Raw genomic sequence first — 14,025 nt, 5'->3', positions numbered from 1 at the left:
TTGTACTTTATGTCTATATGTGGCCTTTCGATCGCCTGGTGTCCAGTCCAAGGTGAACAACCCCATTAATCCAATGAATCCAATGGATAGGGTCCAAAACACTGACTGAGATTAGCTTTCTACATATTGAATGAATGAATGAATGAATGAAAATGAAAATAGTTTTTAAGGTTTGGTCATTTGCTGGTGTCCCTGGTCTTAGTCAGCGCCCAATCTAGATCATCTGTGCCAGTAAAGCCTTATATTTACCTTCCACCATGAGTTTGGCTCTAGATGTGTGCTCCCCAACCTCGATACTGTAGGTGCCCTCATCCTCCACCATCACCTGCTGGATCACCAGCTTGTGGCAACAGCCGTCGACTAGGATGTCCACTCGATCTGAAGGGACCAGCTCCTCCTGGCCCTTGTACCAGTTGGCACTACAGCGAGGAGAGGAAACAGTGCATTCAAGAATGACACGGTGCCTCTCCAGGGCTGTTTTGTCTCGCAGTTGCTTGACAATGGAAACTGGGAGTTCTGAAATGAACAGAATCGACTGCGGTTTATTGACATGAAAAAAAAAAAGAGGACAATTCAACATAAAGAGCAAATCTGACTTTACCTTCGACCTCCAAGTAAGCTGTTGATTCAACGTCCCTGGCTACAAATCGGATTTCTCCAGCATCTTCAGGTTTGATGCTACACATGAGAAGGAAGTGTTTGGTCCCTGACAGAGAAAGAAATTTGAAGTGATACAGAAACGAAAGTGCAGAAGTACAAGAAAATGTATGTTATAGGATGTAAGATCTTTTCAACAATTGGCACCTTCTTTTTTGTCATATATATATATATGTATAAATTGCGTTTTAGTCAGGGAAACACCCGGGTGATGGTAAAACATCTGTTAAATGAGCAATAGCTGATGTTGGCCACAGCCACGCCACGTAAGCCTGCAATACAACTAACTGTTCTCGCTCAATTCCTGGTAAAAAAAAAAAAAAAAATCATTGCACCCCAAACCATACTCATAATTAACAGCAACCCCAAAATCACACAGAAAACACATGTCAACAAAAACCCCAACATTCACTACTATATACACATACATATATATATATATATGTGTGTGTGTGTCTAATGTTTTGGATATTTTGAATTCATTTGTATTTATACAGTCGTGATAGTTATACATTGTTTACACTGGAACACTGTTTATACTGGACTAGCAACATGACCACCATGACTAAGACTTGTGTGTGATGGGTTCTAGATTATTTTCATTTAGTTTCGTCGATAAAACAAAGCAGCTCAATGATGCCTGGTGCATCGGAGATGCTCGGAAAAATAATCAATTTGAATTCATTTGGAGACACAGTATCATAGTATAATTATTGATGGATGTTGGCCACCTTTTAAAGTTAAAGTAGCTTAACTGTCTGAAACAGGAAATGGTATCTCACTATCGTTACAGCGTTAATGAAAACAGAGAACAGTATTTATGATGTTAAAACTTGTATCATCGGTATTGAAAGTAAAGTCTGTTCTTTATTTATGTTATTTCCTTTTGGTTTATATTTAACCACAGTTTTTGATTCCTTGTATCATTGACTTCATGCACTTTTGATTTTTTTCCTTTTTTTGAGGGGGCGTCATTTAGAACTTGCAAGTTCATCTCAGCATTGTTGAAGCTTGATATATTTTCATAAGCGTCACTTGATGAAATTGCGAACAAAATAATACTTTTAATGGCTCCAAAGTCTCTGAAAAATGTGAAATATGTATTTCAAACGATGCTAGTTACTGTGTGGGTGTTACAGACAGCGCCTGGTCCCGGCTCTAAATACCTTTATTTTACAGTCATTCAACCACAGAGTCTGACCTTCAGTGCGAATCTTGATGGTACTAGTGGGACGGATTTTGTGGCCATCCTTAAACCATTCTCCATGCACATCTTCCAGAGAAACCTCACACATGAAGACGGCATTCTGGTCCTCTTTGATATAGAGGTCCTCCAGAGTCTTCACAATCTCTAACTTGTGCTCTGTGGGGTCAGAAAATGAGTGGTTTGGAGACATGGGTACCCTGCTATAACATATCAAAGTACCGCCTTTTTGAACCACCAGGTGGAGTTGTTGTACAAGTTAACTTCATTGCACTCCAGAAGAACAAAATTAATCATTTTGAAGTCTGAACATTCTTTGGGAATAAGCATGTTTAGAATCTTACCATAAACCTCCAGTGAACAGAAAGTGTTAATATCCCTTGCGTCACAGGTGTAGACCCCAGAATCGGACTGGGAGCACTGCAGGATCTGACAATACCGCTTCCGCCCCATTGAGTAGATCCGACAGTTTTTTCCCGGCTTGAGCTCTGTCCCGTTCTGACTCAAAAAAGGTAAGAGTGACAAGTATTTCTAAGGCTTTAGAGTCACAAGTATTTCTCAGGCTTTAGAGTCACAAGTATTTCTCAGGCTTTAGGAGGAGAAAAACGTGATGCTGTCAAATCCTTTGTGACTAACACAGGGTTTTTTACTAAATAGATGATGTGGTTACCTTCAGCCATCTGACTTCAACATTCTGTCTGGAAAATTCACACTCCAGGGTGGCTGGAAATTCTTCCTCTATGCTGACATCAGTCAGTGCTTTTAGGATGGTAACTGGTGTTTCTGTCAAAGAAATCAGCACAAGCATTCAGACTGTTCATTTTGGTTAAAGTACCAAAATGAAAGACATTTCAAATACTCTTGACTTTCTGCTGATGATTTCTAAGTTGATCAGTAAAAGAGCCTTGTTAAGATGGTCGAAAATTGACGTCTAATAGACCAATGATTTCTTCAATGATATATGTTGAAATCGGACATGGGAAGGAGTTGAAGTATAAAAGTATAAAAAGAAAAAAACATATTTGTCAAAATTAAGTGAAGTACATGAAGTACCTCCACTTATAACTAGTGTACTTTCCTTGAATAGTTGAATTTATCATTCAGTGAATAAATGACAGTTTGCCAGAGACAAAATAATCTGTTCAATATTTTCTTTGCTCACCTGAAACCAAAAAAAAATTTTTTTACTTTTCAGAAGAAAATATTTTCCTTTTTTAAATCATCTTTCGTCCTATATCTTAATTATTCTCCTTATGTATACATTATGCATTGGTAGAATACAGTGATCTTAGAAATTCCTTTTTTATGCATTAATAGAAATGTTGAGGTATCTGGCTGTGTTTACCTTTGACCATGAGCCTGGCTGTTGTGCGGACCCCTTCAGCTGAGAAGGTGATGGTTCCCGTGTCTTCAAGGGTTAGGTTGGACAAGGTGAGGCCATGAACTAGTCCGTTGGTGCTCACCCGAAATTGGTTGTTTGGTTTCACTCTTATGCCATCCTTCTGCCATATGCCTTCCACGTCCATATGCGATAGCTCCACCTCAAAGGATGCAGTCTCTCGTTCAAAGGTCTCTTGGTCGATCAGGCCTTTACGGATGGAGATTTTACGGGCTGGATTGAATGAGAAATGTGATTTCAAATTTACATATGTGGAAGATCTTTTTATGAGTCTTATTAGAGGTAAGCAGAGCAGGAGGTTATACAGTTTGAAGTCCTGGCTGACACATTTCCTGCTAAGTGCACAATCAGAGCTTCAAGGTCGAAAAGGTAGTTCAAATTTAGTACCTTTGGATTTTGAAACAAAAATGACACATGTTATCCTGTTAGCCTGTTTTCATATCGATATGTTTCCGAATCTTTTCTCACTATCAGGACAACTATTGGCATCTACTTGACTGTGGCATGAAAAAAATACATGATGGAAAAATGATTTTGGTATGCACAATATTATATACTGTACAGAGAACCTTTTTTATTTGCAAGTCCAATTTAGCACATTTATCTTGAATTTCAAGTGTATGCATATATCTAGGGTGTACCCTGCCTCTTGGCCAATGACAGCAGGAATGGGATCCAGCATCCCTGTGACCCTGTGTGTGTGTGTGTGTGTGTGTGTGTGTGTGTGTGTGTGTGTGTGTGTGTGTGTGTGTGTGTGTTTATATATATATATATATGTATATATATATATATATATATATATATGTATATATATATATACATATACATATACTGTGTTTGTACATGTACAACCAATATGCGCCTATGCTATATGTCATTTTTACAAAGACATGTTACAAAACATAAAACGAAGTCTTTAGGTCCTCTTTGGATCACTTACGCTCTACATTGAGTTTGACCTGGGTCCGATCATGCAGAGTTTCACAGCGGTAGGTTCCTCGGTCTGACAGATTCAGATTATGAATGGTCAGACTTCGTTTACAACCATCCTGGGTCAGTGTGTATCGGGGACCAGGCTGGATGACCACGCCCTGTCTCATCCACTGGACCTCGCCTGTCTCAAAGGTGATCTCTGTCTCCAAGGTGGCGTCACCGAACTCCTCTGCCATAACAACGTCCATTCTTTTACAAAACATTACCTGAGACTCTGCAAATACAATAGTAAACAGAAATAAAGGTCAAAACGTTCAAATTCCATCGCAATTTCTGCTGTGGTCCTAAAGTAAAGGCAAGTCAAGACTGCATACTCTCTTTGCCATCCAACAATATTCCTACCCTGGACTTTAAGGTTGGCTTTGCTCATCGTTCCTTCTGCCTCTGCTGTGATTTTGGAGCAGTCCAACATCTGGCACTTCTTTATAATCAAGGTATGGCATAGGCCATTTTGGGTGGCCTTGAAACGGTCTCCAAAGGTGATGACCTCGTTGTCCATTAGCCAAACCAAGTGAACATCTTCTGGCGAGACCACACATTTAAACACAGCATCTTCTCCTTCGAGCACAGTGGTGTTGTGGAGCTCTGTGAGAAACTCCACTACCCGAGGCACTAAGGACACATAAGAAAATTTATGAGCCGGCTGTCTCATGGAACAAATAACCAAACATTCCAGTCATACTTACTGTCAACTCTTAGCTTTGCCACCGTTCTGTCATCTCTGGACTCACAGGCATACTCCCCAGCATCCTCTCTTGTTAAACGATGAATGGTCAAACTTCGCTCAACTCCATCTGCTCTTACAGAAAACCTTCTGTTTGGAACCACCTCCTCCCCATTCTTCAGCCACTGAACATCAGCTTTGGGCTTGCACACCTCACAGCGAAGGGTCACCATGCCATCAGCATGGGCCACAGTGTCTTGCAACAGCCTCACAAACTTTATTCTCATTTCTGCAATACAAATGTCCCAAAGTTTTTTGACCAAATCACGTTTGCCTAAAATACTGTCAGATGGCAATGAAACAAAAAATATTTACCTTTTACCAGCAGGCTGAAGTGAATTTGGTCAGTGTTGACATCACAGGTGTACTCGCCAGCATCAGAACGCCTCAGAGGTTGGATGGTGAGAGCGCGCTTATGGCCTTCGATGAGTGCCTGGAAGCGCTCACCTTCAACAGGCGTCCAGTCTTTTAGCCAGCGCACCACAGCGCTGTCCTTTGTCACATAGCTTGTCATGGTCACATTTTCACCTTCATAACCAGTCATGACAATGTCCTCCTCCTTGTTGACAAATGTAACTGCAGGCTCTTTTAATTAAAAGAAGAGAACAAAGGGACTTTGTGTGTGCAACGCTAAGTATCACTTCTTTGCACAAGTGCAGATTGTCTTTTATTTTACATCAAGTTTTACCTTTGATTCTAACAATGCTGATCATCTGATCATCCACTGCATCACAAATGTATTTCCCAGAATCTGAAGGCTGAGCATTTGCAATGATAATTTTCCTTAAGGTTCCATAGCACTCAATGCAGGTATGTGAGTCGTTAGCAAGCAACCTGTCATTGCAGTACCAGTGGACCGAGGCATTGGCACGGGAAACCTCACAGGCTAGAATCAGATCATCGCCTGCCTCCAATTCCTGAAAGTCTGTGTCCTTTGAGTTGCCGACAATGGCCACTGGAGGCTCTGAGACAACAGTAGAAAGAAGAAAAGTTATAAGCAACATGTTTATCAAAATATGCATAAAAAAATGTTACAACTACTTTACCTTCCACGGTAACATTGAAGCTGATATTATCATCTACCGCATCCAGGAAATACTCTCCACAGTCCCCAAGTTCAGCATTGAGGATGACAAGTGAGCGGAAAGCACCTTCTTCCTCCTCGCAAAACCTTTCACCTCCCTCAATACGAGAACCATCCTTATACCATTTGGTTTGGGCATTACTTCTGGAGAGCTCACACTCCAGCACAATGTCATCAGACATCAATGATCTAATGTTTGTTTTCATCTCAGACTTCTTTAAGATCTTTACCGGAGGCTCTAAAAGTGCAGAATCACATACCAACATTTATGTCACACACTGTTGTCAAGTATTTCTTAAAAGTAATTTCACTATATGGGTTACAATAATTGGTTTGGCATGGCCTCTCACCTGACACTTCGACCTGGAAATCAAGTCTGTCATCCCCAGCGTCACAAGTATATTTCCCAGAATCCTCAGGAGAGGGAGAGATAATGGTCAGACGACGGATTAACCCGTCTTCTGTGATAGCCATTTTACTACTCTCCTCTATTTCTCTCCCTTCTAGCCACCATTTCACCTCTGCATTGGGCCGAGACACTTTGACCTCCAGAATAATTGGTTTCCCAGCAAAACTCTTCATTTCTTCAACTGTATCTTTGGTATTACTTATAGTCACAGGTGGCTCTGTGTTAAAAAAAAAGGAATGTGTTATCAGAAATCGAGTAACCGTACTACATAGATTCATGGTCATTCGTTACCTTTATGTTCTTCATTCCTACCTTTAATAGTCACTAGGAAAGTGACAGAGTCATCTTCAGTGTCACATACGTACTCTCCTGTGTCGTCAACAGTGGTCATTGGTATAACCAACCGACGCAGGACCCCTTCTTCCTCCAGGATTATGTTCGGACCCTGAACTACAGCCAGGCCATCTTTGTACCACTTAACATCTGCGTTTGACTGGGAGATCTTACAGCTGAGATCCAGCTTTGAGGAAGCCACATGGCTCAGTTCAATTTCTGACTCACTGGGAGATACTATCCGCACTGGTGGCTCTGGTGAGGAAAGGTGATATCTAAATGTAACCTAACATCTATCATATTGATTGTACTTTTTACTACATTTAAAAAAATTCTAAAATTGATTCAGAAGAGACCTCACCAGTGACAGTAAGCTGGAAGAAAACAGAGTCTCCATTTGTTTCACAAATGTACTCTCCACCATCTTCCACTGCACTGTTGAAGATGATCAGCCGCCTGTAAGGACCCTCAGATATCAGCTGGAGTTTGCTGCTCTCCTCTATCTCCTCACCATCTTTGAACCACTGAACTTCTCCACTGGAGCGAGACAACTCACACTGCAGGTGTGTGTCCTCTGAGATGTAACTCTCCATTACAACATCATCTTTAGGCTCTACAATCATCACTGGAGGATCTGTGTTTGTACAGACAGGGTTTAGAATGAAACCAGTGAATGTAAATTGCCAATTTCTCTTAAAAAGTCTTTATGTAGTCATAGTTACTTCCCTTTCTTTGCCCTGGATTCTATCATGCACTAAGGAAAGCAGGCAATGTACCTCTTATATTTATGGTGAAATCCATCCTGTTGCATCCTGCCTGGCAGGTATAGCTGCCAGCGTCCGAGATTTCTGCCGATCGGATAATCAGCCTCCTCATTGTTCCCTCTGCCTGCAGTGTGATGTTGTCACTGGGTTGGATCTCATGGCCATCCTTGTACCTAGGACACAACCAAATCAGACCCGTAATGTTTTATATTAATTCTTAACCAGTAACTATTAAGTTAACATGGGTTCCTGATTAAAACATCACTTAAAACAACATTTTAGAATATCATAATTTGATTTGCATTCCATTCCTTACCACAAAACATCAGCATCCTCCTTGGAGACATGGCAGAGCAGCACCACTGGATCAAACTCCATGCTGCTCTTATGGAGGTCTTCCTCTGAAGCTGGGCTGAACTCCACAGAAGGACCTTAAATAGAATTGAATTCATGTTAGCAGGAACTCTTGGTTCAACTTTAATAGTAAACAGGAATAGTGAAGTAAAGGAGACACGTGTTTTAAAGTTACTTAGACAGGGGATCCAATTTCAATGACTTTTACCTGCAACATCAACATTGAACTTGATGACGTCCCCTGAAGTTTTGCATGTATAAACTCCAGAGTGACATTGTTTAGCTGAATGGATCACAATCCTTCTCATATTCCCATCTGACTGGATGTTTAGTCCATCGGTCACCTCGAGTTCTTCTCCGTTTTGGAACCAGGACACTTTAGCAAAGGGGTGGGAGACCTCACAGTAGAGCACGATGGCATCCCCAGTCTCTACCTTCTTATAGCTGTCTAATTCTGACAGAGGATTGAACTTCACCACTGCAGCTGCAACCATACAATCACATGAATCAGCTGGACTCACTATGAAAACTTTTAATAACCATTTAACTAATGTGTATACGTACAGTTGACCTTCAGAACCGCTGAATCTCGGACACCATTTGCAATGAATGTAATCTCTGCTGTGTCCTCTGTTGTACGAGTTTCGTGAATAACTAAAGAGTGCTTTGTTTGGGACTGTGTGATAGAGAATCGTCCTCCATGCTGTAATTGAGTACTATTTAAAAACCAGGTTCCAACCATCGAAGCTGACAGTTCAATGGAAAAGTGTGCATCCTCTCCTTCAGCGACCTCGCAGCCCTGGAGGTTTCCGTGTATCTTGGGCCCAGGAACTAAAGGAGTAAAATAGAAAGGGGACTTTTCAAAAAGTTATACATTATTCTCACCAATCTTTTTTCATTGCAAATCATTGCAAATATTTTCTGTCTAATAGCATCCTCTTTGAGAGGATGAGGCTTGCTCCTGAAAGGAGAGGAATGAAGGTTAGTCGCAGCAAGACAGAACACACGTGTATGATTTTAAGTACTTTGTGTCAACAGTCCAGAGCAATGCAGAGTGTGGAAAAGAGGTGAGGAATCAAGTTCAAGGAGGTTTGAGCGACTGGAGAAAAATGTCAGCGGCAATGTGTGATAAAAGAGTTTTAGCTGGAATTAAAGAAAAGGCTTTACAAGACAGTGGCGAGACCAGCTTTGTCTGCTGCGTGATTTAGAGAAAATCGCGTTGAGGAAAAGACAGGAGGCAGAGATGGCACTAGCGGAGGTAAAAATGTTGAGGATCGTTTTGGGAGTGTTTCTGTCAAATGGACAGCACATGTTAAATGTTTTGGCGATAAGATCAGAAAGGCCAGACTGAGATAGTTGAGTCACGTGTAGAGGAAGCATGGGGAATATATCGGTTGAACGATGCTTCCAGGCAGCCCGAGAGGAGGACCAAAGAGAAGATTTATGGATGTAGTGAAAGCGAACTGGGAGTTGATGTGAGAGAAGAGGATACAGAGAATATAATTAGATGGAGGAGGTTGATTCACTATGGCAACCCCTGAAGGGACCAGCAAAAACAAAAAGGTTACTGTTTTCTGGAAAGTCAAAACACAGTTCTTTGGAGTTTCCAAGGAAATCTAAAACCCCACAATTTCTCTTTGACAATAATGTAACAGACAAACTGAGCAGGTCCCACTGTTAATCCTGAAGTATTTGCTGACTGATTCTTTAGTGTAGGAATATGAAACACCAAATACCCAGAAAGTGAAGAAATGTTTTTAAGTTTTAAGCATGTGCAAAACAGTCAATCATATCAGTGTTTATGCATGCTAAAAAGTTGAAAACTCTAAATCAGTTGACTCTTGCTCTAGTCTCAAAACAAAGTTTGCAAAAAAACATTCTTCCAGAAACGCAACAAAATCGATTAAAAATATAAGAACTATAGTGATAATATGTTGTTCTGTTGGTATCTATATGTAAAAATACAATCAAATTCTCTTAAGAAATATTGTTCATGTTTGATAGAATTGTGCATTTCCGTATCACAGGTAGTAACTTACCTAGATGGACAACTGTTGGAAACTCTACATGGCCGCTTCGACCATACTTGTTGATGCAGCAGACACGGAATCGGTAGTCACCCTCGCAAGGCACGTTATCACCGGCGACCTCAGCTGATGTTGTGTTCTCTGTGGTGCAACACTTCTGCCACTCCTGTGAGCCCACCTCCTGTCTCTCCACCACAAAGATGGAGCGAGTGCTGGTCTGGCTGTTTGGGGCGGGTACCCAGGTGAGGAGGGCGCTGTTAGGACGATCTACATCCATTTTGACCTCAGTGGGACAGATAGGAGGGCAATGTCTTGCAGCTAAAAGTAGAAATATATGAATAAAGTCTCAAGAAGAAGCTGTAAAATAGAGGTTTAATTTGAAAAGGAGATGGAACCTCCCTATTTATAAACCTTAGGAACTCAGCACTGCCTTACTGTTAACATCTTTGTTAATAGCACTGGAGAAGCCAGTCATAAATGATCAACATGTAATTCACTGAACATTGTGAAGGGTATTGTCAACTATTTTCCATTGTTTCAATTTTAAAGCTTCAACAATATTACTCTTACTATGACTGTACACTTCCTCACATTTGCAAACTCTCAAAACCATCTCAATAATGAAAAGAATAAAACATCTTTAAAATGTTTTAAAACAAATCCTAAAAACAAAAAAACTTACCCTTGACTTTGAGGCGTGACGTGGTCTTGGAGCTCCCAGTGACAAATGTCACCATCCCCGAGTCTTGGTAGGCAACATTAACAAAAACCAGAATGTGGGTTTTGCCAAATGACTTGAGGATTGTCTGATGAGTTTCGTGCAACTTAAAACCATCCTTGAACCAATGGGCATCCATGTCATCGTGCTCCACCTCCACACAGAAAGCTGCATTCTCACCCTCAAGCACCTCCAGCTTACGTGGAAGTTTTCGCACGATAGTGCCTGGGGGAGGAAAAAAAAATTCATGTGTATTGATCTATTTAATGATGGGTCTTCCTGATGTATACCCACAAAATGTGTTATCTGATCCAGCTAATTTTATTAGGACTCGCCAAAGATGTAGACTACAATACTTTCATATGACATACCTTTTACTGTCAACTCAGCAATGCTTTTTGATCCATCTGGAATCTCACAGAGATAGACTCCATCGTCATCGATCCCAACGTCATTGATGGTAAGTCTTTGCCAGGTACCTTTCTGCTCCATTCTGTATTTACTGCTTGGCATCAGTCTCTTGTCCTCCAGGTACCAGGCAGCCGGGACGGACTCATTAGGAACTTCACATTCTAGCACAGCAACGTCTCTCTCTCTGACCTCCACATCCTTAAGTGGACGACGGAATCGCACAGTTGGTCCTGAGGATCAATGTTAACTCAATAAGTATGTCATTTCATCCATAAATAACCCAATATTCAGGAATTAGCCTGGCCTGTTCTATTCTACTTTAAAAAAAAAAAAAAAAAAATGGACATTTCGAAGAAAAAAAAAAAACACTGTCGCGTTGATTTTTATTTTCATTTTTAAAGAGAAATTTTTGTTGCGTTCAGTTATTTTTATTGGTAAGCAGCTTAAGAGAAAAATGTCTTACCTTTGACAGACAGATGAACAGCACTGAGGGTGTTTCCGAGGGCATTTGATGCTGCACACACATATAGCCCTGTATCCTGTACCTTACAGTACAAAACCTTCAATGTGTAGTAGCCTTCTCTGTCCTCAAATATCAGATGACGCCTCCCAGGCTCGAGGGGCACTCCATCTTTCTTCCAGATGATGTCTGGCTTTGGCTTTCCCGTCACAAAACAGCGAAACTTTGCATGTTTCCCCTCAGCCACTGCAAACTTCTTGACTTTGGATGCACTGACTTTTGGCTCATCTGCGAGCCTTGACAAACGTAGCCTACCCCCTAGGTTCTTTGGTGACCACTGGCTGTGACTATTTGAGGATGTTTTACTCTCTCCACACTCTGGTACATGTTCAACAAGGAGGACTGCCCCAGCCAATTCTTCACCATAGGAGTTGATGGCTTTGCACGTGTAGACACCTTTGTCTTGCTTGCGTGTTCTGTAGAGCTTGAGCTGAAACCAGCCACCCTCTTGACTGCTCACACTGTAGTGGGCACTCTCAAAAATGTCATTCAGCTTCTTGCCGTCTTTTTCCCACACCACCTCTGGCAGAGGACTGCCCCAGATCTTGCAGGAGAATGCAGCGTCTTCGCCCCTGTCCACCCTTAGCGAGAGAGGTCGTATGAGGAACCTTGGTTTACCATCAGAAGTTGAATCAATGTCTTCACTGAACTTGAGCCTGTTATCCCCATTTAGTTGCTCCGCATTCTCTTCCTCGTTGTGTTTTCCATTTTGCATTGTGCACTCACCATTCAGTATCATTTCCAGTTCTCTTTTTTCCTTTAGGTGTTGCTTTACACCATTGACATTTAATTGCCTTTGCCCCTCTTCCTGATTTTGGACATTCCCTTCAACTTTGAGGGTGGCTGCTGCGTAGGTTTCACCAATGTTGTTTTTAGCTTTGCAGATGTACTGGCCACCGTCCTGCTCAGTTACTCCAGTAATAGTTAACAAGTAAACTTTTCCCTCAACAGACAGATTGTAGCGTCCTTCAGACGATATCTGGATGTTTTTGCGCTCCCAAATCACATCTGGACTAGGATGTCCATCAATTTGGCACTTTAATGTGGCATCGGTGCCACACTGTGCCAGCACAGGCCGGGGATAGCCCAAAACACGAGGAGCTCCACCAAAAATATCCATGATGACGCCCCCTTTTCTCTATGGTTTGATGTTGAGAAAGGATATCTTCTTGAAATAATCTTGAAATAAACAAATGTACATATCAGTATACATGACCTTACGTAACCTCAATTAACAAATTAAATGCTAAAGTACTATATTATATTAGTTGAAGTACAGGTTGGTTAAAGTGATACGTTATCCTCTGTACATTCTAGCCTTGTCAATAATCATGCTCAATTTGGAAATGTTTTCAAAACAAAGTTACAAATTTAGAAGTATGCCCTAGATTAATCAAATGGTGTTGAAATTGAGTTACTTACGCATTTTATGATTATTTAAGGATATTCAGTGGTTTAGTAAATTGGAGTTTAAACAAACATAAACCACTTTCAGTTGTCTCACAGTTGGTGCTGTTAGTCATTGAAGGGTGTATTTATAAAGTGGTCCATCCAAAAAAAGACACTGGCCAGCATGTGGCAGATAGCAAATCACACCTGAAGCCATTAAGATTGAAGTGACCCATCGATGTGAGCATGATTATGTACGTTACACGTATGACTGGCTGAGACCTTCTTCAAAATGCAAGGGGGGCTGTGTAAATGCCCAGGATATATAGGAACCCAAATTACACATAACCTACATTTAAGTTCTTCTGTCTTGACAAAGAGCAGGGAATTGACAAATATTGGTTTGATTCTCTTGCATCTTATGTGAGTCCAACAATAGTTTTCCCCTATGTTTCCATTCATTTATTTATTCATCTATTTGTTCTCATTGAGCAAGTGTTCCCTCAAAGACAATATTTTCTTTCAGCTGAAAGAAACATTAGAATAAGGAAATACACATTTTTAATTTAATCTACAGATATAAAAAATGTTTAATAACATTAAAGTTAAACTTACCTTTGTACTTTGTTGCCCTCTTCAATCATTTAAGCCTGCATTATTTCAAATTCATTGGTCCTTTGGAAAAATTCTTCAACCAGTAGAGTACAGAGCGTCATTTAAATGTTCTTTGCAAATGAGCCTCAGCAAGATGTTTCAGCTTTTTTTTTTTTTGTAGTTGATTTTTTTTTCTCTACCTTTGGTTTTTATTTGCTGATTCTTGTTATTTGCGCCTCCTCTTCCTTACTGGCTGGTGTTTTGAAAATTCACATTCCAATTTGGTGGCCGATCGTCAGATCCTGTTTGTAACTCCTTGGTTTGGGAGATGGAGGTGGTTCAGAGAAAAATGAGTGCAGTCTGTCGGCGAAAAAGATTCAGGAGGGCAGCCCAGATACTGTCACTGTCCGGCAGCTTAAGAGAAAGAGAGAGAGCGAGCTAGAGG

At 40.9% G+C, this 14,025-nt stretch overlaps 1 protein-coding gene across 1 annotated transcript in view; it reads right to left on the bottom strand.

The window, feature by feature from the left end:
- Window positions 1–14,025, bottom strand: part of obsl1a (obscurin like cytoskeletal adaptor 1a) — an 18,409-nt gene extending 4,384 nt beyond the window's left edge. The window contains exons 1-24 of the mRNA XM_086148351.1: window positions 13,602–14,025; window positions 11,541–12,776; window positions 11,038–11,307; window positions 10,631–10,891; window positions 9,961–10,266; window positions 8,486–8,752; window positions 8,130–8,405; window positions 7,884–7,998; window positions 7,580–7,740; window positions 7,165–7,437; window positions 6,783–7,058; window positions 6,412–6,687; window positions 6,024–6,299; window positions 5,666–5,941; window positions 5,293–5,562; window positions 4,940–5,206; window positions 4,596–4,865; window positions 4,201–4,467; window positions 3,207–3,473; window positions 2,532–2,644; window positions 2,206–2,359; window positions 1,859–2,020; window positions 602–706; window positions 250–516 (exon numbers count right to left, since the gene is read on the bottom strand). Of these exons, the coding sequence (XP_086004477.1) occupies window positions 250–516; window positions 602–706; window positions 1,859–2,020; window positions 2,206–2,359; window positions 2,532–2,644; window positions 3,207–3,473; window positions 4,201–4,467; window positions 4,596–4,865; window positions 4,940–5,206; window positions 5,293–5,562; window positions 5,666–5,941; window positions 6,024–6,299; window positions 6,412–6,687; window positions 6,783–7,058; window positions 7,165–7,437; window positions 7,580–7,740; window positions 7,884–7,998; window positions 8,130–8,405; window positions 8,486–8,752; window positions 9,961–10,266; window positions 10,631–10,891; window positions 11,038–11,307; window positions 11,541–12,717 (6,352 nt within the window). The 5' untranslated portion in view covers window positions 12,718–12,776; window positions 13,602–14,025. The remainder of the gene's footprint in view (window positions 1–249; window positions 517–601; window positions 707–1,858; window positions 2,021–2,205; window positions 2,360–2,531; window positions 2,645–3,206; window positions 3,474–4,200; window positions 4,468–4,595; window positions 4,866–4,939; window positions 5,207–5,292; window positions 5,563–5,665; window positions 5,942–6,023; window positions 6,300–6,411; window positions 6,688–6,782; window positions 7,059–7,164; window positions 7,438–7,579; window positions 7,741–7,883; window positions 7,999–8,129; window positions 8,406–8,485; window positions 8,753–9,960; window positions 10,267–10,630; window positions 10,892–11,037; window positions 11,308–11,540; window positions 12,777–13,601) is intronic.

The sequence above is a fragment of the Fistularia commersonii genome, chromosome 6 (assembly GCF_037954325.1).
Source record: "Fistularia commersonii isolate RoL2024-O1a breed Wild chromosome 6, RoL_Fcom_v1.0, whole genome shotgun sequence".
NCBI classification, from domain to species: Eukaryota; Metazoa; Chordata; class Actinopteri; order Syngnathiformes; family Fistulariidae; genus Fistularia; species Fistularia commersonii.
Note: the sequence above shows the minus strand (reverse complement) of the source record. Positions and strands in the feature narration are given on the sequence as shown.